This window comes from Bos taurus, chromosome 23, assembly GCF_002263795.3.
Source record: "Bos taurus isolate L1 Dominette 01449 registration number 42190680 breed Hereford chromosome 23, ARS-UCD2.0, whole genome shotgun sequence".
Classification (NCBI taxonomy): Eukaryota; Metazoa; Chordata; class Mammalia; order Artiodactyla; family Bovidae; genus Bos; species Bos taurus.
The window spans coordinates 45,160,094-45,184,999 of record NC_037350.1 but is presented as its reverse complement, the minus strand read 5'-3'; the positions used below and the strand labels follow the sequence as shown (position 1 = coordinate 45,184,999).

At 42.7% G+C, this 24,906-nt stretch overlaps 1 protein-coding gene across 1 annotated transcript; it reads left to right on the top strand.

Annotated features, from left to right (window-relative positions):
• Nucleotides 1-239: 239 nt before the first annotated feature.
• Nucleotides 240-21,533, top strand: SMIM13 (small integral membrane protein 13). The gene is given in 2 exon segments (NM_001135578.1): nt 240-361; nt 17,128-21,533. Coding segments are annotated over 2 exon segments (264 nt in total). The 5' UTR covers nt 240-285; the 3' UTR covers nt 17,316-21,533.
• Nucleotides 21,534-24,906: the final 3,373 nt, after the last annotated feature.

Sequence of the window (24,906 nt, the reverse complement as noted above, 5' to 3'; positions counted from 1 at the left end):
CGGAGCCGCGTCCCCGGGTCCCCGGAGCGATGAGCGAGTAGGGACGCCCCCACGCTCCGCCTCCCGCCCGCCATCGGTCGGCTGCCCTGAGAGGGACCGCGCGGGCCGGCCGCCGGCCGCGGGGCAGCCCCCGCGCCGCCCCGCCCCGTCCCGCCTCCCGGGGGCGCTGCCTGCGGGTGGGGGCGGGGGGCGTCCGCCGCTCATGCCGCCCCGGCCGCTGAAGCCCCCGCCGCGCCGACCTCCCGCCTGCCCGCCCGCGCCCGCCGCCGCCCCGCCGCCCCCAAGATGTGGCACAACGTGGGGCTGACCCTGTTGGTGTTTGTGGCCACGCTGCTGATCGTGCTGCTGCTGATGGTGTGCGGTGAGTGGGTAGTTAACACCCGCCGACTCGGCTCCTCCTGCCGACTGGCTGGTTCTGTCTCTCGTTTTTAAAAGAGAAAAAAAGAAAAAAGACGACCTGGGTAGGCACGTGACGAAAATCCATCGGTTCTCCACTTGCCCCTCGGGAGTGAGCCCGGAGCTGGGTACCCCTGCCCACCGCGGGCCCGCTGGCGTCCCGCAGAGGAGGGAGCCGGGTCCAGCGTTGGGCGTGTGGACCCGGGATTAAGCCTGGCCGCCGCAGCGCCTCGATCGCCACCCTTGTCACAGATCAGCCCAAATCCTCACCTTGGCCTGTTTGCGAAGGTGCAGTGATCGGTTCGTCCTCTTTCTGTCTTTTTACGTGTTCTGACTCTCGATGATAAAGCGAGGGAGGTTTCATTACCTTCCTTGAACCAGAGGCAGAAGCAAGAGCTGGCTTTGCAGCACGCGTGAGGTTGTGTGCTTGAAGTTTAGGCGTAAGCTGAATTCCAAACAGCAGTGTCGAGACGAGGAAGAAATTAAAAAACACCGGCTATATTAAACTTCCAGGGTCAGGTAACCTAACTCTTAGTTCTGTAGTAATGGTGCTATTTTGTTTGCTGTGATTTTTTTTTTTTCCCCTTCCCCTCCATGGAATGAGACGACGTGAAACTTTTTTTCTCAAGGTAATTTTAGCGCAATTGTAGATCTTTTTTTTCCTTTCTTTCTAATACACTATAACTGGTAGCTACACCCTCTTCTCCTTCTGCCCTCAATCTTTCCCAGCATCAGGGACTTTTCCAATGAGTCCTCTGTCGCATCAGATGACCAAAATACTATTGGATGGCATCACCAATGCAATGAACGTGAACTTGGGCAAAATCTGGGAAATGGTGGGGGACAGGGAGGCCAGGCATGCTGCAGTCCATGCAGTTGCAAAGAGTGGGACAGGACTGGGCGACTGAACAACAACAAACAACAGCAGATAGCCACAGCTCTCTTAGCAAAGGGACTGAGCAACTGTGAACATTTGGGAAAGTGTTTACAACCAGATGTCAGTGAGTTTGCTTTTTCATAATTACCATATTGAAGTATGGATTCAGGTTGATGCAATAATTGGTTAGTATTCAAAATACGGGGCTTATTCATTACCTGATTAATGCACCAAGTGCTCAGCGTCAGCTGTGTTTGGAGACATTTAGGCATGTACATATATGTATATTTGTATTTATATACTTGTATGTGTATTTTAAATTTTCTTTTACATGACCATATACATGTGTATAGATAAACTTGTGTGTATATACTTGTTTGTATATTTTTAGTTTTCTTGCTTTTACTAAGGCTTAGAGCTACTAAAGTTAGAGCTAACTTCTAACTTACAAGCTTTTCTGATGATAAAGCAATTGGAAGGCCTTTCTCAACTTCCTGCCTGTGATGTCAGGATTTGGGGCTACTTGCAGATGTTTAGGATCCTTGAAATAAGGAAAACCAAATCTTTGTGGTTTGTGTGGTTATGAGGAAGGAGATAAACATACTCTCCTTTCTGATTTGAACATGCAAACTACCTGGAGATGGCAATGCACCACGTGAACCATACACCACTTCCTTGTTCTTCCGTTGCTAAGTCGTGTCCGGCTCTTTGGGACCCAATGGACTGCAGCACACCTGTCTGTCCTTCACTATCTCCCGGAGTCTGCTCAAACTCATGTCCACTGAGTCTGTGATGCCATCCAGCCATCTCATCCTCTGCCACTCCCTTCTCATCATTTTATAGAGTATTTGCCAAACTTGCCTTTGAGACCTCAAAATTCCTATTTGCTACATATTCAGACTTGCTCTCTCAGTCTCCAGTAGCCGTTTGACTTAAATTCTACTCATTTTTCTAAAAGTACCCTGCCCTTTGACTTCAAAAAACAATGTGGAATGAGAGGTGAGGTGTGCCAAGTAAAAGAATGCCGTATTTTGATTGGAGTGGTCGAGACTAATAGCTTTAAGAAGTAATCTGAGCACTTTTTTGTTGGGAGAGTGAATTTTGGGGTAGCTTCATGTTTTGGCTAGTGGGGGAGCCTGGGGCTTAGGGAGGGGGAGGGATGGATCCTACCAGATTTGAGAGAAAACTAAGTCTGCTGTAACAATATAGACATTAAACCACAGAAATTAATTTTCTTACAGTCTGGAGGCTAGAAGTTCAAGCAGGGTTGATTTCATGGTGTCAGCAGGGTTAATTTCCTCTGATCCTCTCTACTTGACTTACAGATGACCATCTTCTCCCTGTGTCTTAACCTTTCATCTGTGCGTGTGTCTATGTCCTCAGTTCAGTTCAGTTCAGTCGCTCAGTCGTGTCCGACTCTTTGTGACCCCATGAATCGCAGCACACCAGGCCTCCCTGTCCATCACCAACTCCCGGAGTTCACTCAAACTCATGTCCATCAAGTCGGTGATGCCATCCAGCCATCTCATCCTCTGTCATCCCCTTTCCTCCTGCCCCCAATCCCTCCCAGCATCAGAGTCTTTTCCAATGAGTCAGCTCTTCCCATGAGGTGACCAAAGTACTGGAGTTTCAGTTTTAGCATCCTTCCTTCCAAAGAACACCCAGGGCTGATCTCCTTCAGAATGGACTGGTTGGATCTCCTTGCAGTCCAAGGGACTCTCAAGAGTCTTCTCCAACACCACAGTTCAAAAGCATCAATTCTTCGGCGCTCAGCTTTCTTCACAGTCCAACTCTTGGCGTCCATGCATGACCGCTGGAAAAACCATAGTCTTAACTAAACGGACCTTTGTTGACAAAGTAATGTCTCTGCTTTTCAATATGCTGTCTAGGTTGGTCATAACTTTTCTTCCAAGGAGTAAGCGTCTTTTAAATTTCATGGCTGCAATCAACATCTGCAGTGATTTTGGAGCCCCCAAAAAATAAAGTCTGACACTGTTTCCGCTGTTTCCCCATCTATTTCCCATGACTATGTCCTAATCTTATGTAATAAGAGCACCAGTCATATTGGATTAGGGCCCCATCCTTATCAATTTATTTAACCTTTAAATAAACCTTTAAAGGCTTTGCCTCCAAATACAGTCACATTAGGGATTAAAAATCAATGACCTGGGTCTGCCCCAAGAAATGCATAGCCTGAAAGAACTCTGACTGGTTCTTTCACATAGTGAATTCTGATTTTCAAATTTCAGGTTCCTTAGGGAGGTCTTCTTTCTCCTATCTGTTGGTTGTACTTTCTTGCCTCTCATTCTTTCTAAAAATATTTTCCACTCCTACTATTCACTGAAACTGCTGTTGTCAAGGTCAGTAGCAAATGGCCTCTGTATCACCAAGTCCATGGTCACTTTTGAGTTCTAATTCTCTTTATCCTCACAGACTCATTCTGTACAGGTGAGCATTCTTCCCAAGAAGCATTTCTTGTGGCTTCTGTACACTCTACCTTCATGGTGTTCTTCCTACCATAGTGGTTAATTGTTTTATCTTTTCCTGTCTTCCCATCCTCTAGAATTTAACTCTTTTTGACTAAATCTATGATAGGAAATGTTTTACATTATTCCCAGTACATTCATAAGTATGTAAATTACATGTATCAGTCAGTTTATATGTACATGTATCTGTCTACCTACCATCGCTCTTATCGCTGAAATAAAAATTTTGCAGACTAGGACTTGGCCATTACTCCATGAGATGCATGCTATTTTCTACACTCCTATAATACATTGTGTTATAGTAAAAATAAATATATATTTCTGTTTTCACCTTCCTTCCATTCTGTCCCTTATCTTGTTCTAAAGATTTAAATAGTAACTGTAAGTAATGACTAGCATTGATATCTCCAGCTATCATGACTCTCCCGCACCCTAGGTTCATGCCTCAGTACTCTGACTTGGAGATCTAATAACCAGCTCAAACTAAACACATCTAAAACAGAACTTCATTTCTACAACCTGTTTGTTCCTCCCTGCTCACATGTTATCAGCAGCCAGGGACTTGGGTGTCATTCTTGGATTTTCCCGTTCCTTACAAATACTCCATCTGGAAGTCACTTCAGTTTTGTCTCTCTCTCTCTCTTTTTTTTTTTGCCTTCCAGTGTTACTGAGCTATAATTGACATACAGCACTGTATAAATTTGGAGCTTCCCAGGTGGCTCAGTAGTAAAGAATCTGCCTGCAATGTAGGAGATGAAGGTTTGAACCTTGGGTTGGGAAGATCCCCTGGAGAAGGGAATGGCAACCCACTCAGATATTCTTGCCTGGAGAATCCTGTGGACAGAAGAGACTGGTGGGCTACAGACCATGGGGTCACAAAATAGTTGGACACGCCTGAGCGACTTAACAACAATTGTAGAGATCTAAGGAGTGCAACTTAATTGATTTACACACATCATGAAATTATTATCATAGTAAGTTTGGTGAATATCCATCATCTCATAGATATGGAAGTAAACAAATAGAAGAAAATTTTTTCTAGTGATGAGAACTCTCAGATTTACTCACTTAGCTTTCATATAGAACATACATCAGTGTTAATTATATTTGTCTTGTTGTACATTATGTCCCTAGTACTCTTCTTATAACTAGAAATTTATCCCTATATTCAATCCCATCCCTCTCCTCCCCATCAGCCACAGATCTGATCTCTTTTTCTATGAATGTGTTTGTTTTTAAGTACTAATTGACCTACCATACTGTTAATTCCTGTTACAGGATATCGGGATTTGATATTGATATACATTTCAAAGTGATAGCCATGAAAGTCTAGTTATATCTGTCACTGTACAAAGATACTATATAGTTATTGACTTTATTCCCCATGCCGTACAGTTCATACCCATGACTCATTTACTTTGCAACTATAAATTTGTACTTCTTAATCTCTCTCACCTATTTCTCCCTGCCGCACCCCTCCTCCTTTGGCAACCATGTTTGTTCTCTGTGTCTATGACTCTGTTTATGTTTATTTATGGTTGTTCATTTGTTTTGTTTTTTAGATTCCACCTGTAAGTGAAATCATAGAGTGTTTTTCTTTCTCTGGCTTATGACACTAACATAATACCTTTTAGATCTATACGGGTTGTTACAAATGGCAAGATTTCATTTTTTAACCCCTATGGCCGAGTGATACTCCACTGTATACATATACTTACTCTTTGTTATCTGTCCATTTCCCTTTGCACCGACCATCTCAGTTTCAGTCTGGTTGTCAGTTTTGTCTGTGGTGGTTTGACTCTTTGGCCATGGCACTCAGTGGTACAGAGGCTGGCTATATTTTCTGTGTTTGTTTCCTCCAACGAGAGTGTAAAGCTCAGTGGGGACAGGGGCCTTCTTTGGCTTGCTCATTGCTCTGTTCCTGGATCTTGGAGAGTAATGCCTGACATGTAGAGGGCCCTTGTATACTTGAAGTAGAAGTGAAGAAAGATTGCTCTGTATAAATTATTAAATTCCTATTAGAAACACACTCTTAAGTGTAGTACAAACCCAGGTTGTCTCAAACTGGATAACCCTTGTATTACTCAGTAACATACACTTAGTGAACTCTTACGTTCAGGTGCTGTGGTGGAGGTCATGAGTATTCAAAAATTAATAAAGCACAATCCCCAGTATACTTTCTTAAATGTCTGGTAGAATTAATTTAGGCCAGGACTTTTCTTTGGGGGGAAGTTTTTAATTACAAACTCAGTATCTTTCATTTGGGTTAATGTTGGGCTATTCCAGTTAACCTGTTTTTTCTTGATTGAGCTTTTGAGTTTGTGTTTTTCAAGCACTGTGTCTGTTTAATCTGAATTAATAGTCTCTCATCATTTAATATCTGTAGGATCTGTGATGATGTCTTCTCTTCGTGGTATTGTGTTCTTTCTTTTGCTTATCGTCAGTCTGGCTAGAGGTTTATGAATTTTATTGATCTTTGAAAGAATCAGGATCTTTTTGTTTTACTGATTTTTTTATTTCTTTTTTGGGTGGGATCAAACCATTTTATTGAGGGGCTTCAGGGGAAGAGCGAAAAGCTGGGAGGACAATGACATCTGACATCCTTCTCTGAGTCATCTGCCCAGCTCCTCAGCTGCTGAAAGGCTGATTTTTTTATTTCTTGTCCAAATTTTATTTCATTGGCTTATGTTTATTTTCTTCTATTTATTTTGATTTTAATTTGTACTTCTAGTTTCTTATGGTAGAAACTTAGATTATTGATTTTAAACTATTCTTATTTAAAAAGATAAAAATAGATATTTAATGATGTAAATTTCTTTTTAAGTATTAGTTTTGATTTTTTTTTAGAAAAAAACTTTATTTGGTTCAAAATATTTTTTAGTTTCACTTGTGATTTCTCCTTTGAATTGTGAGTTATTTAGGACATTTCTTTTTTTCCCCCTATATATCATTTTATCATTTTCTAGTTACATTTTATTATAGTGAGAAAATGTATCTTGTATCATAGAATTTAAGAAGGTTTACACTTAATGGGCTTCCCTGGTGGCTCAGATGGTAAAGAATCTGCCAGCAATGTGGGAGACCTGGGTTTGATCCCTGGGTTGGAAGATCCCCTGGAGAAGGGAACGGCAGCCCACTCCAGTATTCTGGCCTGGAGAATCCTGTGGACATGTATATATGTCCATGGGGTCACAAAGAGTCAGACACAACTGAGCGACTTTTACTTTCACTCTTAATGAGACTAATTCATGGTCTCTTTTGATGAATGTTCCACATATGCCTGAAAAGAATGTTTGTTCTGCTGTTATTGAGTGGAATGTTCTGTACCTGTCAGAACTTGGTTGATAACATTGTTTGATATTCAGTGTTATCACTGTGGTTGATAGCATTGTTCAGCAGTTCTGTTTATCAGCTATTCTGTAGGAATCTTAGGAGCTCTGAGATGGGTCAACTGGTGAAAGTCATTAAATCCTTAAGTTTATGGTACTTTTGGTGTGTATTGAGGGTGGGGGTTGGAGGATGGAAGTTTAATAGTTTGTGTGGGGTTTCTACTCTGTATTCTAAAACATAGAAGAAGCAGAAGAAAAAGTAGATAAGCCATACATTTTCCTTCCTTAAGGAACACTTGTCGTGGGAGGAGGACTGTTATTAATACAGTGACAGATGGAAGTGAATGTGAAATCCTAAAGCAATCACCCAAGAGAGTGCAATACTGAAGAGACAGTATAGTAGAAAGATGTAAAAATTATGTGTTCACGCTGCTTAAAAGGGCTTCCCTGGTGGCTTAGATAGTAAAGAATCTGCCCACAATGCAGAAGACCCAGGTTTGATCCCCGGGTCAGGGTTGCTTAAAAATGTCAGTGACAGTGGTAATGACCCCTTGTCTGTAGAGTTTGCCCTAGGTGGGGAAGAGACTACAGCCTAAGAGATGGTGACGATGGCTAACCTTTGATGAGTAATTTATAATATACAGGCATTCTCCTTAGCATGTGACACATATTCATTCTCTTTATTACTGTATTGTCTCTTTGAAAGTGTGTGGTGTTGTCTGCATTTTATAGACGAAACTGAGACACATAGAGGTTAACTTGCTCACATTTCAAGTGAGTTGTTGAATTAGGATTCATAGCCAAGCAGTATGGGTGCAGTATGCCTTTGAATTAAGAAATTGAAGTGGTAATCCAGTTAACAGTAAGGATGGAAGATGGCGCTGGGAATGTAACAAAGGAAGTAGACAGGAGAGGGTTTATTAGTGTAGAAGCCACAGTAGGGGAGGGCCATCATGCTGCAATACCCTGTTTTCCACCTGCGGGGTGGGGAGGGGATACAGTACCCCTTATGGAAATATGAGCATCAGGAAAAGGAAATGTCGGACGGACATACTTTTTAAAGGTGTCTTCCAGCCAACGAGGTAGAGATTCCTTCCTGAGGTTTAAGAAAGGGATAAGTATGGATGAAAAATTTAGTCACATGTAAGACAGCTCATATTTGGATCTATGGGAGTGTTGTGATAACTGAAAGGAGAGGAAAATTTTAAAAAAAGAAGAGGTTTTAAAGGGAATTTTAAAACTGTCCTTCATTTTCTGGATAACAGGGATTGAGGTGTGGAGGTATTTTGGTTTGACATTGTGTTGGATCAGTGATGGTCCCCCGTGTGTCTTTACAAAAGAGACATGCAGTAGAGGGAGCTTTGTGGGAAGAGTTGAAAGAGCAGGGTTCTGTTTTCACTTTGCCTGTGTCTTGGCCTTGGACATACTACCTTAGAAGTGAGCCTTAGCTGCCTTCTGTGTAAAAGGGAAAAAAGGTTACAGGATGGAACGTGGAAAAGAGCTTTATACCAATTGAGATTGGTATTGAGCCAGTCAGCTAACCATTTAGATATCATCATGATGGTGGGATTAAGTTAAGACTGGAGAAATGAATCCACAAAGATAGGATTTTTTTTCTACTGCACCCAGGCTTTTTGAACTAGAAAGATCTTGGGTAGGAAGTCATGTTCTCATTTCCTAATTAGTGTTTTGTGTTTTAGCCATACTTTCACTATGAAAATATGAGAAATTTGATGCACTTAAGGAAGAAGAGAACTGGAGAAGGAATGGCAAACCCCTTCAGTATTTTTGCCTTGAGAACCCCATGAACAGTATGAAAAGGCAAAAAGTTAGTGCACTGAAAGATGAACTTCCCAGATTGGTAGGTGCCCAACATGCTACTGGAGATCAGTGGAGAAATAACTCCAGAAAGAATGAAGAGTCAGAACCAAAGCAAAAACAACACCCAGTTGTGGATGTGACTGGTGATGGAAACAAAGTCTGATACTGTAAAGAGCAATTTTGCATAGGAATCTGGAATGTTAGGTCCATGAATCAAGGCAAATTGGAAGTGGTCAAACAGGAGAGGCAAGAGTGAACATCAACGTTTTAGGAATCAGCGAACTAAAAGGGACTGGAATGGGTGAATTTAACTCAGATAACCATTATATCCACTACTGTGGGCAAGAATCCCTTAGAAGAAATGGAGTAGCCATCATGGTCAACAAGAGAGTCCAAAATGCAGAACTTGGATGCAATCTCAAAAACGACAGAATGGTCTCTGCTCATTTCCAAGGCAAACCATTCAATATCATGGTAATCCAAGTCTATGCCCTGACCAGTAATGCTGAAGAAGCTAAAGTTGAACGGATCTATGAAGACCTACAAGACCTTCTAGAACTAATACCCCAAAAGATGTCCTTTTCATTATAGGGGACTGGAATGCAAAAGTCGGAAGTCAAGAAACACCTGGAGTAACAGGCAAATTTGGCCTTGGAATACAAAATGAAGCAGGGCAAAGGCTTATAGAGTTTTGCCAAGAGAATGCACTGGTCATAGCAAATACCTTCTTCCAACAACAAGAGAAGATTCTGCACACATAGACATCACCAGATGGTCAACACCGAAATCAGATTGATTATATTCTTTGCAGCCAAAGATGGAGAAGCCCTATACAGTCAACAAAAACAAGACCAGGAGCTGACTGTGGCTCAGATCATGAACTCATTATTGCCAAATTCAGACTTAAAGAAAGTAAGGAAAACCATTAGACCATTCAGGTATGACCTAAATCAAATCCCTTCCGATTATACAGTGGAAGTGAGAAATAATTTCAAGGGATTAGATCTGATAGAATGCCTGAAGAACTATGGACGGAGGTTCGTGACATTGTACAGGAGACAGGGATCAAGACCATCCCTAAGAAGAAGAAATGCAAAAAAGCAAAATGGCTGTCTGAGGAGGCCTTACAAATAGTTGAGAAAAGAAGAGAAGCGAAAGCAAAGGAGAGAAGGAAAGATACACCCATTTGAATGTGGAGTTCCAAAGAATAGCAAGGAGAGATAAGAAAGTCTTCCTCAGTGATCAGCACAAAGAAATAGAGGAAAACAATAGAATAGGAAAGACTAGAGATCTCTTCAAGAAAATTAGAGATACCAAAGGAACATTTCTTGCAAAGATGGGCACTTAAATAAAGGACAGAAATGGTATGGATCTAATAGAAGGAGAAGAGATTAAGAAGAGGTGGCAAGAATACACAGAAGAACTATACAGAAAAGATCTTCAGGACCCAGATAATCACGATGGTATGATCACTCACCTAGAGCCAGACATCCTGGAATGTGAAGTTAAGTGGGCCTTAAGAAGCATCACTATGAACAAACCTAATGGAGGTGATGGAATTCCAGTTGAGCTATTTTAGATCCTAAAAGATGATGCTGTGAAAGTGTTACACTCAATATGCCAGCAAATTTGGAAAACTCAGCAGTGGCCACAGGACTGGAAAATGTCAGTTTTCATTCCAATCCCAAGAAAGGCAATGCCAAAGAATGCTCAAACTACCACACAATCGCGCTCATCTCACATGCTAGTAAAATAATGCTCAAAATTCTCCAAGCGAGGCTTCAGTAGTACGTGAACCGTGAACTTCCAGATGTTCAAGCTGGATTTAGAAAAGGCAGAGGAACCAGAGATGAAATTGCCAACATCTGTTGGATCATCAAAATAGCAAAAGAATTCCAGAAAAACATCTATTTCTGCTTTAAATCTTTGACTGTGTGAACCACAACAAACTGGACCAGACTACCTGACCGACCTCTTGAGAAATCTGTATGCAGGTCAGGAAGCAACAGTGAGAACTGGACATGGAACAACAGACTGGTTCCAAATAGGAAAAGGAGTACATCAAGGCTGTATATTGTCACCCTGCTTATTTAACTTATATGCAGAGTACATCATGGGAAATAGCGGGCTGGATGAAGCACAAGCTGGAATCAAGATTGGAGAAATATCAATAACCTCATATATGCAGATGACACCAACCTTATGGCAGAAAGTGGAGAACTAAAAAGCCTCTTGATGAAAGTGAAAGAGGAGAGTGAAAAAGTAGGGTTAAAACTCACATTCAGAAAACTAAGATCATGGCATCCAGTCCCATCACTTCATGGCAAATAGATGGGGAAACAATGACAGGCTTTATTTTTGGGGGCTCCAGAATCACTCAGATGGTGATTGCAGCCATGAAATTAAAAGATGCTTACTCCTTGGGACCAACTTAGACAGCATATTAAAAAGCAGAGACATTACTTTGCCAACAAAGGTCCATCTACTCAAGACTATGGTTTTTCTAGTAGTCATGTATGGATGTGAGAATTGGACTATAAAGAAAGTTGAATGCCAAAAAATCGATGCTTTTGAACTGTGGTGTTGGAGAAGACTCTTGAGAGTCCCTTGGACTGCAAGGAGATCCAACCAGTCCATCCTAAAGGAAATCAGTCCTGAATATTCATTGGAAGGACTGATGCTGAAGCTCCAATACTTTGGCCACCTGATGTGAAGAACTGACTCATTTGAAAAGACCCTGATGCTGGGATAGATTGGGTGGGAGGAGAAGGGGACGACAGAGGATGAGATGGTTGGATGGCATCACCGACTCAATGGACATGGGTTTGGGTGGACTCCGGGAAGTGGTGATGGACAGGGAGGCCTGGCGCATGGGGTCGCAAAGAGTCGGACATGACTGAGCCACTGAACTGAACTGGTGAGCTCATTCCTCTGATTTGCTGATCCTGCCCTCTTCCATGGTGATGAGTTACTTTGAGCCTTTGTTGTCTTATCTAGAAAATGGGGGTAATGATTCCTAGTCTCACTAGTTCAGAGGGCTAATGAGAGTATTAAATGAAATGTTGAATGTAAAAGCACTTGGTGAACTGAGAACTCTGTGATTACAACTGTCCTCTGGGTTTGTGGCGTGTTGACGGTGATGGTTCATTATTCGGGTTCAACTGCCGTTGCTACCCTTCTGCTGCCAGCACATGTATCTTGCATTGTTGTTGTGTTAGCTGCTCAGTCGTGTCCAACTCTTTTCAACTCCATGGATGTAGCCTGCCAGGCTCCTCTGTCCAGAAATTCTCCAGGCAAGAATACTGGAGTGGGTAGCCATTCCCTTCTCCAGGGGATCTTCCCAACCCAGGGATCGAACCTGGGTCACTTGCATTGGCAGGTGGGTTCTCTACTATTTGAGCCACCAGGGAAGCCCTTTATCTTGCATAGAAAGGCAATATACAGTGCGTTTTCATGGAATGCATCCTCTGAACTAATGCTTGGGTACTGGCACACGCAAGTTGAGTACTTCTGTGCTTATCCCAGGATACACAACCTCTGTTGCCAGCCCGTTTATCTGACACACAGACTTGCCTTTTAAACTGTGAAAAACTGCAGTACTTGTTTAACAATTAGTATACATTTTTGACTATAAGTGCATATAATTTTGTTCAGTCCTCCCTACCCCTTCTTTTTGTTATCCCTCCCTCCCTCCATCCATTTTTCTCTTAGAATCCCAGGACAAGATAGGAGACCCATGGTCTATAGAATAAAAATAGGTACAGAGTTTCTGGTGTCTGCATATCAGGTTTGGGTGGGAGGAACTGTACGAGCTACACTTCTACAAGAGGCCCTGTAGGCATTTATTCTTGCCTAAAAAATCTCATGGACAGAGGAGGCTGGCGGGCTACAGTCCGTGGGGTCGCAGAGACTTAGTGACTAAACAGCAGCAGCAGAGGAACTATGAGTACATGTGTGTTACGAATATTTCACCTCTCTCCTGCGCCTCCATTGCTTATCCTTTTCTCCTTTTCCTTGGCCACTTGCTGTACTTGATCTGCTGTAGCACTCATAGTTCTTCTTCACGTGACTTCTCTTTTCCGCACCTACCTGTGCATCAGAATCGTCTAGGGAACTTAGAAAGGATGAGCAAGCACAATTCTGGAGACTGATTTGCAGGGTCCGGGTGAGTCGCTGGGAATCTCAAGGCTCCCGAGCAGAGCATGGTGAGTAGCCAGTTTGAGTGATGCACAGTGTGGTCATCACATGTGTAGGGTCATTCCATTGGACAATAAATAAATGCTTTCAAAATTGTTTTCCACTTAGACGCGTTCTTCTCCCTAAAAGGGAGAATAGGACTTCCAGCCTCAGCAAATCCTACCTCACCTGGAGGGAATGTGATGTAGAAAGACAGTCTGTAGTGAACAACAGTTTGGCTATAAAAGATCTGTGAAGAACATTTCCTCACAGTACCTGTCCAGAAGTTAAGAAGTTTGTTGTGGTTTAGTCACCAAGTTGTGTCCAATTCTTTGTGACCCCCTGGACTGTAGCCCGCTGGACTCCTCTGTCCATGGAATTTTCCCAGCCAAGAGTACTGGAATGGGTTGCCATTTCCTTCTCTGGGGAATCTTTCTGGCCCAGGGATCGAAATTGTGTCTTCCTTGTTGGCAGGTGAATTCTGTACTGTTGAACCACCAGGGAAGCCCACAGAAAAAGCTGTTTTTATTTCCAGGTCTAATGAACATAGCCAGTGACTATTAGCAGTTTTATCTGGCACTGTAGTACCTCTCTTAACTTTTTCTTTGTTAAGTCACACTTTTCCAATTTACCTGTTGGGAGTTTTAATAGTGGTTCTTTTTCCAAAATAAATGTTATGTGGTTGTGTTTCCATTCAAACTGCTTGGCATTTTGAGTGTCATCCTCTGTTCAGACAGTTAACGCTGATGAATGGTCTGTTGCCTAAGCACCAGCTCTTCCCGGCTCTAAGTGCCGGGAGATAGAACCCCCCTCCCCTGCCGTCTCCCCAGAATTACAGCTGTGTGAGAACTTAGTCTTTACTTGGAGAATAACCTGTGGACTTCCCCGAATCTAGCGAATACCCCTGCAGTTCTTGGTTGTTCAGGTTCACCGCTACAGTTCCCTTTTTAACTTTGATTTCTCACCCTGTCATTACAGTAGCCGTTGAGAAAGGCAGCACAGTGGATGTTTCTTTGGCTGCCCAGAGGATGAGCTCCACATCTGTATTAGGGAGAATCCTCTGCCTCATGATTTTTCGTGGGAAGCAGTATCCCTACCTACATGCTCTTCCATTTGCAACCCTCACTCCACCCAGGCAGAATAGGGAAAAATGAGCTGCTTTTCAGGTTTGCTTAACTGCGGGTGAAGGTAATAATAAAAGAGGTGTGACATGCTTTAGCTGGTGTGGTGGGGAGGGGAGTGTCGTGTGTGGAGGCTGTAACTTGCCACCCCAGCCCCTGGAGTCTCTCTGATTGGCTACCGCATTCTGAATTTTGACTTCAGATTGAATCCTTTACATTGTTTGGTTGCTGGCAGTGATTTTTTTTTTTAAGTCTTTTGTTTTGGATGTGTTTTATTAAAATTGAGAAAGAGTTTGTAATCTCACTGAATGGTCTTTTATTTCTATCTCCCGAGACTGACTGCTGAAGCGGTCTTCAGTTCCTTTCTTGCAGACTCCTATGCTGGGGGACTTGACTTTCTCTGAACCATCCCAAGGGCAAGAGTATTTTATGGTGGGAGCCCCACTGATGACAGCCCTTCCCTCTTCGGTCAGAAGAGTTCCAGTTACTTCCCTTTACATTCTAAATTTCTGCTCATTTTATACCTAATAGCCACTGTTAGAATCTTGGATCTTTATGAGGTCAAGACTATCATCATCATTGATTAAGCTTGCTTATAATTTTCCTGATGGTAAATTCACCTCCATAACATCTATTTAGCACTTAACTTTTAGGTTGAGTTCTCAGAATTAACCTGAGAGGTTTTCCTTGGTATCTTGAAATCACCTGGGCTTATTGAAGCCAATTAATGGTATTTGGGTATTTAAAACAAGAAGTCTACAGAGTTCAGTTCAGTTCAGTCGCTCAGTCGTGTCCGACTTTGCGACCTCGTGGACTGCAGCACGCCAGGCCTCCCTATCCATCACCAACTGCCGGAGTCTACCCAAACCCATGTCCATTGAGTCGGTAATGCCATCCAACCATCTCATCTTCTTTCGTCCCCTACTCCTCCTGCCCTCAATCTTTCCCAGCATCAGGGTCTTCTTAAATGAGTCAGCTCTTCGCATCAGGTGGCCAAAGTATTGGAGTTTCAGCTTCAACATCAGTCCTTCCAATGAACACCCAGGACTGATCTCCTTTAGGATGGACTGGTTGGATCTCCTTGCAGTCTACAGAGTATGCATGATTTACTTGTTGGTTTCTGATATTTTTCTCCTGATTTTTCTGATTGTCAAAACATTTTTCTATGTCCACTGTGGAAAAATTTTGATATGGACAGAAAAGTATCATAAAAAAGTGTAGGTTCCCCCAATTGACCTATAGATTCAATACAATCCCTGTCAAAATTCTTGCAATTTTTTCCCCCAAAATTGACAAGATAATTCTAAAATGGCACATGGAAATGCAAAAGACTCAAAATAGTCTTGAACAAAGTTCGTGAACTTATACTTTTGATTTTAAAACTAAACACAAAGCTACTATAATCAACATGATGTAGGTATGGCATAAGGATAGGCAGATCAATGGAATAGATCTTTGTGACGCCATGGACTATACAGTCCATGGAATTCTCTAAGCCAGAATACTGGAGTGGGTAGCCGTTCCCTTCTCCAGGGGATCTTCCCAACTCAGGAATTGAACCCAGGTCTCCTGCATTGCAGGTGGATTCTTTTACCAGCTGAGCCACAAGGCAAGCCCAGAAATAAACTGTAACATTTATGATCATTGGAATTTTGACAAAATTGCCAAGACAGTTTAATAGAGGGATGAATAGTCTTTTCAACAAATAGTTCTGCAACAATTTAGTATTCACATGCAAAAGGATTAATTTGGATCTTTTACACCAAAGTTAAATAAAATCAATCAAAGACCTATGTGTAAGAGCTAAAACTAAAAACTCTTAGAATAATGCATAGGCATAAATCTTCATGACCTTGAGTTAGTGGTTCCCTAGATATGGTGCCCAGAAGCATGAGCAACCAAAGAAAAACAAAACAAATGGATTTCATCAAATAAAAACTAACTTAGGCTCCATCATAATTAAAAAACTGTCATACTTCAAAGAACATGATCAAGACAATGAAAAGACCAGCCCACAGAATGGGGAAAAAATGTTTGCAGATCCTATTTCTGATAAACAACTGGTATCAAGAATATATTTAGAATTCCTACAACTCAATAAAAAGACAAGCTGATTATAAAATGGGCAGAGAGGTTTAATAGACATTCCTCCAAAGAGGATTTACGAATGGCTAGTAAACACAAGAAAGATATGTTCAGCAAGTTTAGTCATTAGTGAAATACGATCATAAAAGCCACTTTGATACACCATTTCATACCTGCTAGGATGACTATAATAAAAAAGGTGGAAAATTGAAAGTCTTGGTGAGGATGTGGAGAAACTGAGAGCCTCTTACATTTCTGATGGGAATGTAAAATGGCACAGCTGCTTTGGACAGGACTTTAGCAATTTCACAGATAGTTACGTGAAAGTTACCATATGACCCAGCAGCTCTACCCCTTGGTGTACAGTGAACCCTCGAACAACACGGGTGTGAACTGTGTAGGTCCGCTTATGTGTGAATTTCTTGCCCTGAATTCATACTGCAGTTAAGTGCATGATCTGAGGTTGAATCCTTGGGTGTGGAACCATGGGTATGGTGGGCCTACTGTAAAGTTGCAGATGGATTTTCAAAGGTGAGGGTCTAACCATGGCCTTGTTCAGGGGTCAGTTGTTATATCCAGGAGAAGTGAAAATATGTTAGTGCAGAAGTTTGTGCACTTGGTCATGGGCATCCCGTGTAATCCCAGAGTTTGTCTTTATGCCTTGTCCATAGTAAATGCTTGATAACTGTTTGTTACATAAATTGCAGTCGCTTACACATGTAGATTATGCCTCCTATTTTGTGGTGTACCCCTGACAACACAGAGTTAACTGAAATGCTCTCAGTTGATAATGCTGGGTGTAATAATTTTTCTGAATGTTTTTTATCTCTCTTTAGGTTGGTATTTTGTTTGGCATCTTTTTTTGTCAAAATTCAAGTTTCTTCGGGAACTGGTGGGAGACACCGGATCCCAGGAGGGAGACCGTGAGCCTTCAGGATCTGAGACCGAAGAAGATGCTTCACCGTCTCCGCACAGGATCAGGTCCGCTCGCCAGAGGAGGGCCCCTACCGATGAAGGCCACTGAGCCAGCCAGTCCTGAGATAGCGAATGACCAAGGGTTCTGGGAGTCTCTCTCTGTAATGATGGGGCTTTGCAGTTTGCTAAAGGAGTGAAGAACATTCATTCTTGGATTCTAAGTCCAGTTCAAAAAAAGATTTACATGTAAGCCATATGCAAATAAAGGGAATTTCAACCAAATCGGACCATTGCGGATTTCATCGTTAAGATAATTTTTGCTTATATGCTTCAACATATATACTTTTTATTTGACCCTTGGGCTTCTTTTCTTGCACTGGTATTAATCTGATAAATGTTACAGGCTTGAAAAACCATATTTTATTAATGTTAGTTCTGTGCCATGTTTCCCCTCCCCACTCCCCGCCCCCACATCATGCCTTGTCTGAAATTGGGATATATCTCGTGGTTACAGTCAACCAGGCAACAGTCATGATGTAATTACCCTCGCCTGAGCACGTGTGGACCTCAGGCTTGTCATAGCATCATTACTGGTTGTTGGTATCAAATGTGTCAGGTTTAACTGGCTTTTAAAAATGTCTTCAAAAAGATTACACTATGATTCAGCCTTGAAACGAAAAGTCATCGTGTATGCAGAAAAGCACGGGAACAGAGCAGCCGGGCGTGCGTTCCATATCAGCGAAGCAAATATCCGTCGCTGGAGGAGCGACCGAAATTCCATATTTTCCTGTAAAGCCACCACAAAGTGCTTTACGGGACCTAAGAAAGGAAGATACCCGCAGGTAGATGAGGGTGTGCTACATTTTGTCAGTGAGACGCGTGCAAAAGGATTGCCCGTCACACGCCAAGCAATGCAGCTGAAGGCGGGAGAAATTGCCAAAGCCCTCGGAATAGACGAAGCGAAGTTCAAAGCCACCAGAGGCTGGTGTGATCGATTCATGCGTCGAGCAGGACTGTCCTTGAGGCGTCAAACCTCATTGCGTCCAAAGCTCTCCGCTGACGCTAACCAGCGGGTGGTGCCCGAGCGCCGTTTAAAGCGGTGCTCCATCACCAGCGCTCTTGACGATGCCCAGAGGGGTGTGGTCTGGAGGAACGCAGACGCCCGTCTGAATGATTCCGAAGAGTTAGACTCAGACTACGACGTTATAGTCATCACTTAACCAGCTTATTTCATCATGCACTTCCTGGATGTGTGCACAAAGGTTGATGCGATAAATACCTGTTTAAAAGCTGTGTTTGACTAAATCAGAAAACCAGACATTCTGCAGAATACAAAAGCATCGTGTCGTAGTTGAATTGGCTGTGTCTCTTCTTGGTGATATTTATGGTGCATCTTACCGTCGATGGTATCTTAGGGAAAAAGAAATAGTCTGTAAATTTATTTTTATTCCTAGGATAGCAACTATTTATTGGGGAACTTAATCCTGACTCTTACCATATCGTTAAAGTAGTTATCCTCTGAGACACATTTTGGAGCATCCTGTTCATGATTCTAGAGTAGAAGTGTGGGGATCTGGGCTCTGTCCTCTTCCTTCAGGAAGGGTAGGCTTCATTACTCCTTGCGCATGGGAGGACTTCACGCTCAAGGCAGGTGCTGAGGAGATACTTCTTCACAGACAGCAATTCAGCGACAAGGCCTCCGAGGCGCTGGGAACTGAGAGAGCGGGTGAGCATGCCTGCTTTACTGTAAAATGGTTCTTGCCCTGTTCCCTTGTTTGTCTTCACTGAACTTTGGACTGAGTGTTTCCTGGGGAAGAGAGCTATGCATTAAAGAACTTTCCCATTTAGTGTTGCCTGCTTTATATGAGAGTGAATTGCAAAGCCAACTTATTTTATTAATCTTAAGTTCTTTTTATTTTAAATGTTTGTTTCTCAAGAACTAGTCATTACAGAATATCACCTCTAATTTTGACTGTGTAATTTTGTTTGATACCTCATACTCCATGCTGATAGTTTTATTAACAGTTCATCTGCTCTGCCCCGAGTTGATGAACACCTGTGCTGTCATTGTGGCCCTTTGCATGTACTAAAAGGGAATTTACAGAGTTTAGCTTTACTTTCAATATTTGCTAAGGGGAGCGGTCCCCAGCAGCTGAGAGCGGGGCACCGTCTTTATTTCCTTACTGGATACAGTTTTCTGTCTGTGTGAGTATATTGATCAGGCATTCATTTTAATGCTTTCATACTAGCTAAATATCACATTAAAGTGCTCATCAGGTAGGGGAAAACCTCATGCTTCTTGGTGCTGGGAGGATATTTGAATTGGATTTTTTGCAGGCTGATATTTGGAGCTAAGGATTCTGCTTTGTAGTGAATGTCTTAGGTTAGATAATAGTTGCTGACCAACTTTTTTAGTAGCTGGAAAGCTTCCTATTGTGTCAGTATTAAGACTGATGCCAACATAACCCCTAAAATATGCAAGCTGCTAAGCTGCTAAGTCACTTCAGTCGTGTCCGACTCTGCGACCCCATAGACGGCAGCCCACCACGCTCCCCCGTCCCTGGGATTCTCCAGGCAAGAACACTGGAGTGGGTTGTCATTTCCTTCTCCAATGCCTGAAAGTGAAAATGAAGTCGCTCAGTTGTGTCCGACTCTTCGCGACCCCATGGACTGAAGCCTACCAGGCTCCTCCGTCCATGGGATTTTCCAGGCAAGAGTACTGGAGTGGGTTGCCATTGCCTTTTCCAAAATATGCAAGGGTCATCCACAAATTAATCCATGAAAAGATATACATGTTGGTATTATTTATTAATATTTATGCTTTTATGGATGTCTTTAAAAATAGAATTTTAAGAAATATTCTGCTTAGCTTGCTTGGGAAATATGCCCAAAGCATATTAATAGCTCACACTCTGCCATGTTTTAACTCTTAGGAAAGTAAAAAGAAGTTGCTGCTGCCAATATGAGAATTCTACAAACTAATTTCTTTGTTTGAAACATTTTTTCCCCCTGTGCACCTCTTTTCCTAATAGACTCACCATAGTACATACTTCTAAGGCCACTGAGAGAGGCAAAAGAAATCGTTACCACAGAGTTACCTGTGTGATACAGCGTTTTTGCTTTTCCTGTTTTAGTGTTTTTGTAGCTGAACTTACTGAGCTCATCATAAGTGCATTTTCAGTTTCTTAGTAGTCTGTGGTTGATTTTGAAGCTTGGAGGGTTCAGAGCATGAAAAAAAAAAAACAGGTATTAGTCTTGTCTGAATTCTAAAACGAGGGGACTCTGGTGGGTGCTTTCATTTCTGTCCAGCCAACCACTTACAAATCGTTTTTCTTCTTTTGCTTCTGAAACTTCTGTGAAAATTGCGTGTATCAGATTTATTGGTAGCATTGCTCCGATTTCAAGGCCAAAAGACACTAAATATTTGTGTGACGCTGTTAAATAAAGTTTTTAAGATTTACATTCATCCAGTGGGTCTCTGTAGTGATGTTTTGTGGTGGATAGCCAGTTTACATGCTGACCTATTTCTTTAATGTTATCAGATTTAAAAACAACTTCAACCTGTCATTTTGACTGAAAGTTGGGAATATAGTAAGTAATGGTTTCACCAAATAGGGCATTTTAAACCAAAATGTGTGGAAAGATTTGAAAGTAGTGCATTTTTACTTTTTAGAGTTCCATGCTGCAGTATGTTTAAATTCAGTTTTTCTTAAAAGCTGTGTTTTAATGTAACATGTAACCAGTGTAACGTTAGCTTTTGACTGGTAAACTTGAAGTGCTTTTCTATTTCAGGTTGACTTTAAAAAGCCAATGAGCAGTACTCAGAGGTTATGGATTCTTAAGCAATTAATGGAGTAGTATTTTGATATGGAGTCTAAAATGAAAGCACCTTGTATTGTCTGCTTTTAAAGTATTCTATAGTTTTAACTTAAAGCGTAAAGAGTAACATTTTATCTTATATTAATAAAAATTAACATTTTTCACTTATTAATGTACATGTGTCACTTGCTTCATGACCAGCGTTTATTACCCTTTAAGTTCTGTGCATAACCATTCACCAAATACTGCTGCTCTGGTTTCTTGAAGGAAACGGTCTGTGCTATGCTATGGTATGTTGACATCTTGCTGCTTGACAAATAGGTTTATAAGGAATTAGAACTGTGTGTGTTCATAATGCCTTTGTATAACGAGATGAGGAGTCCGTGTAAATGTTATTCGCTGTGAAACAGTTACTTGCTGTTAAAACTGGTCAACACTATGTCTAAAGCTTCTGTGGTTTGTCTGTATGACGTCACTTTACAAAGAATAAATTAAAGTGAAAACAAAAGTTGTGTTTGTTGCACTGATGAAGTATAAGAAGTATGAAGCGTCGCTTGGACGTGAGGGATTGGAAACCAGCCATTTTTACCAGTGGGCTCACCCTTCACCTCATTTGTCAAACTAAGCATCTACAAGAATTAGGACAAGTTAGCAGTAACATTCCTAGTGGATGAAAAGAATGGACTTGGAACCTAAGGACATACAGTGTTAGAACTAGTTTACATTTAACGTTTAGCCCTTTTTTTCTTCTCAGGCTTCATCCCGTATCCTCAAGATTGTTTGGAAGATTGGTTCATTGTAGGTCATGTCTCCCGTTTTTTTGGGGTTAACCACCAGGAAGGCTGGCTGAGGGGACTGATGAAAGCCAAGTAAGAACATGGAGGGATGCTTTTTTTTTTTTTATTCCAGTGTTCTAAGTTTTACTTTAAAGTCTTCAGTAAATCAAAGTTCTAATCAATGACAATATATTTAAACTTTTTTTTTTTTTTTTTTAATTTTTAAATCCTGAACCCTCCTCCCTCCTCCCTCCCCACACCATCCCTCTGGGTCGTCCCAGTGCACCAGCCCCAAGCATCCAGCATCGTGCATTGAACCTGGACTGGCATCTCGTTTCATACATGATGTTTCACATGTTTCAATGCCATTCTCCCAAATCTTCCCACCCTCTCCCTCTTCCACAGAGTCCATAAGACTGTTCTATACATCAGTGTCTCTTTTGCTGTTTCGTATACAGGGTTATCGTTACCATCTTTCTAAATTCCATATATGTGCGTTAGTATACTGTATTGGTGTTTTTCCTTCTGGCTTACTTCACTCTGTATAATAGGCTCCAGTTTCATCCACCTCATTAGAACTGATTCAAACGTATTCTTTTTAATGGCTGAGTAATACTCCATTGTGTATATGGAGGGATGCTTTTGAAACCCGTTTGAGATGGGAAACCGTGAATTGCTATGGCTGGGTGCCAAGTTTTGATTTTTCCTCCACCGTGCTCAGCTGCCAAGAATGTAGAATGGAAAAAGTGGCCTGTGCCAGGGTCAGGCTTTGTAAGGTAGGGGTGTCTCAAGGGCACGGTCACTCGAGATTGCTGGAGGCTGGCCATGGGGTCTTGGCCGGATCGTAAGGGAAGCCAGATCAGTAAAGCACCAAAAGTGGGGCAAGTGGGAAGGCACAGAGGTGGGAGGTCGTAAGATGCATGTGTATAACCAAACAGAAAATTGGGTTGGAGGCTAGGATTTTGGAGGGGAAGCAACCACAGAAAAGGGGAATCTGAGAACTGTGACGCATCCTAGGGTGTTGTGAAGGCCATCAGCCTGGCCACGGATAGTTCTGCCTGATGGCTGGAGTCAGGATGGAGAAGGGGACCGGGTCAGGGACGCGGAAGACTGATCTTCAGGTCTGGGAGGTCAGGCGGCCCTTAACAGGAGGGAGTTCCCTGAGAATGAAAGAGGCGTGTTCTTGGGGAGCTGTGAGAGGCTTTGTCTTCAGCCTGCCCGTTCCCCCACCCTGGCAGCTCTACAAGCCAGAGCATGAGTGTTACAATTAATGTGCTTTGGTTATAAAAGTGATAACTGTTGATGAAGAACTTCCTTGGGGATGGGAGGACAGAAGAGGGGAGGACAACAGAAGCTTCTCAAAGAATCTTAGGGGGCGGGGGAGTTTATCAGGGGGAGGATGTGAAGAGGGTTCTGGAGAGAAGAAGAAAGGCTGAGGGAAGGTGCCTGGTTTGCAGAACAGCAGGTATTGTGGTTGCCTGTTCCTGGAATGGAGAGTGGCTATGGGGTGTGATGTTTTGGAGCTGGAGAAGTAGGAGAGATGAGGTCATCAAGGACCTCATATGCAGCGTCAGCGGCTTTACCGTCTTGCGTGGCTGCAGCACCTGGAGCAACTGCAGTGGCTCAGGAAGCTCGTGCTGACTGCACGGAGGAGTCCTCACGTGAAGACAGTGGGAACGGTGCTAGACAGCCAGCGCGGGCTGGGGAGGAGTGACGGCCCGGAAGTTTGAGGACGAAGCATCCACAGAGCTTGAGGCTGGGTCGTGAAGGCAGGTGACAGAGAAGTGAAAGATGGTTTCAGCGTTGGAGGTCAACAGCATTGGGATGTGTACGGAAGAAGTATGCTTGAGGTTGGTCCAAGGGAGATGAGAGTCCAGGTTGGGGCATACCTATCTGAGGTGCTTACAGGCTACAGGGTGGACAGAAATAATAGACAGTTGTAAAAATGGTAGGAGAGTCATCTCTGGTCGTCAGAGTAGGAGAAGCTGTTGGCAAAAATAGGATCTACCGGGAGAGAAGCCAGAACCAGAGACCCAAGGAGTGGCCCCTAAGAGGCATCGATATTTAAGAGGCTGGTAAAAAAAAAAGTTGGGGGGGGGGGCCACCAGGGACCCAGAAGGACTGCTAAGAACCAGAAACACACCTGGGAAGAAGGCAACGTGCTTGCGGCAAAATGAAGAAAGAACTTGAAGGAACACGTGTTAAACTGGTATATGTTAAAGAATGTTGCTGCTCAGAAACTGGCTAGCTGATCCTTTGGAAGTCCAAGCAAAAGAAAGACGTAAATCTCTCCAAGGTGATGGTGGGACAAGCGGAATAGACCTCGATGGGGTTCAACTGGATGGGGTCTGGTGTTTGATTAGATATGGGAGGTGAAGGGCAAGGATGAACCCTTGGTGGAGGCTGATAGAGGACGTGGGGGGAGAAGATCTGGGGGGTAAGTCCAGGTGGATGGAAATGACCAGTGGAAAAGGCCACTGAGGATGCAGGTCAGAACTGAGTTCCTACCCAAATGCTATAACTTGGTAGTTGGCAATGACTTAACCTTTCTGTTCCTATTCTGCTGAACTTGAATGAGAATGTGTACGGTTGTTGTGAGGAGTCCTTTTTAAAAATAGCTGTTAAGCATACTCCTTAATATACAGTGGGCTTCCCTGGTGGCTCAGAAGGTAAAGAATCCACCTACGATGCGCTAGACCTGGGTTTGGTCCAGTCAGAACAGCTACCCACTCCAGCATTCTGGCCTGGAGAATTCCATGTACTGTAGTCCATGGGGTTGCAGAGAGTCTGACACGACTGACCGACTTTCACTAATATACAGCAAGCAACCTGTAACTTCACCCCGCTTCTCTTCTTTCCTCACTTCTTGCTCTCCTTTGTAGTGAAGGAACCCTTCTATTGACGGCTTGGTCCAGGAGTTGTCAGTTCACTGAAAACAGTTGAAACGGGGAGTCACAAAGCATTCACATTCATCCTGCAGTATTTTGAGGAAAGGTCAAGGCTTTTTTCACTGAATATAGATCCTTCAGAGTTCAATCTCAGTTTCTTTGCCAAAGCCAGTCTTATAATCTGGTGGTCTCTAGTTTCATCCTTTTAAAAACTGGG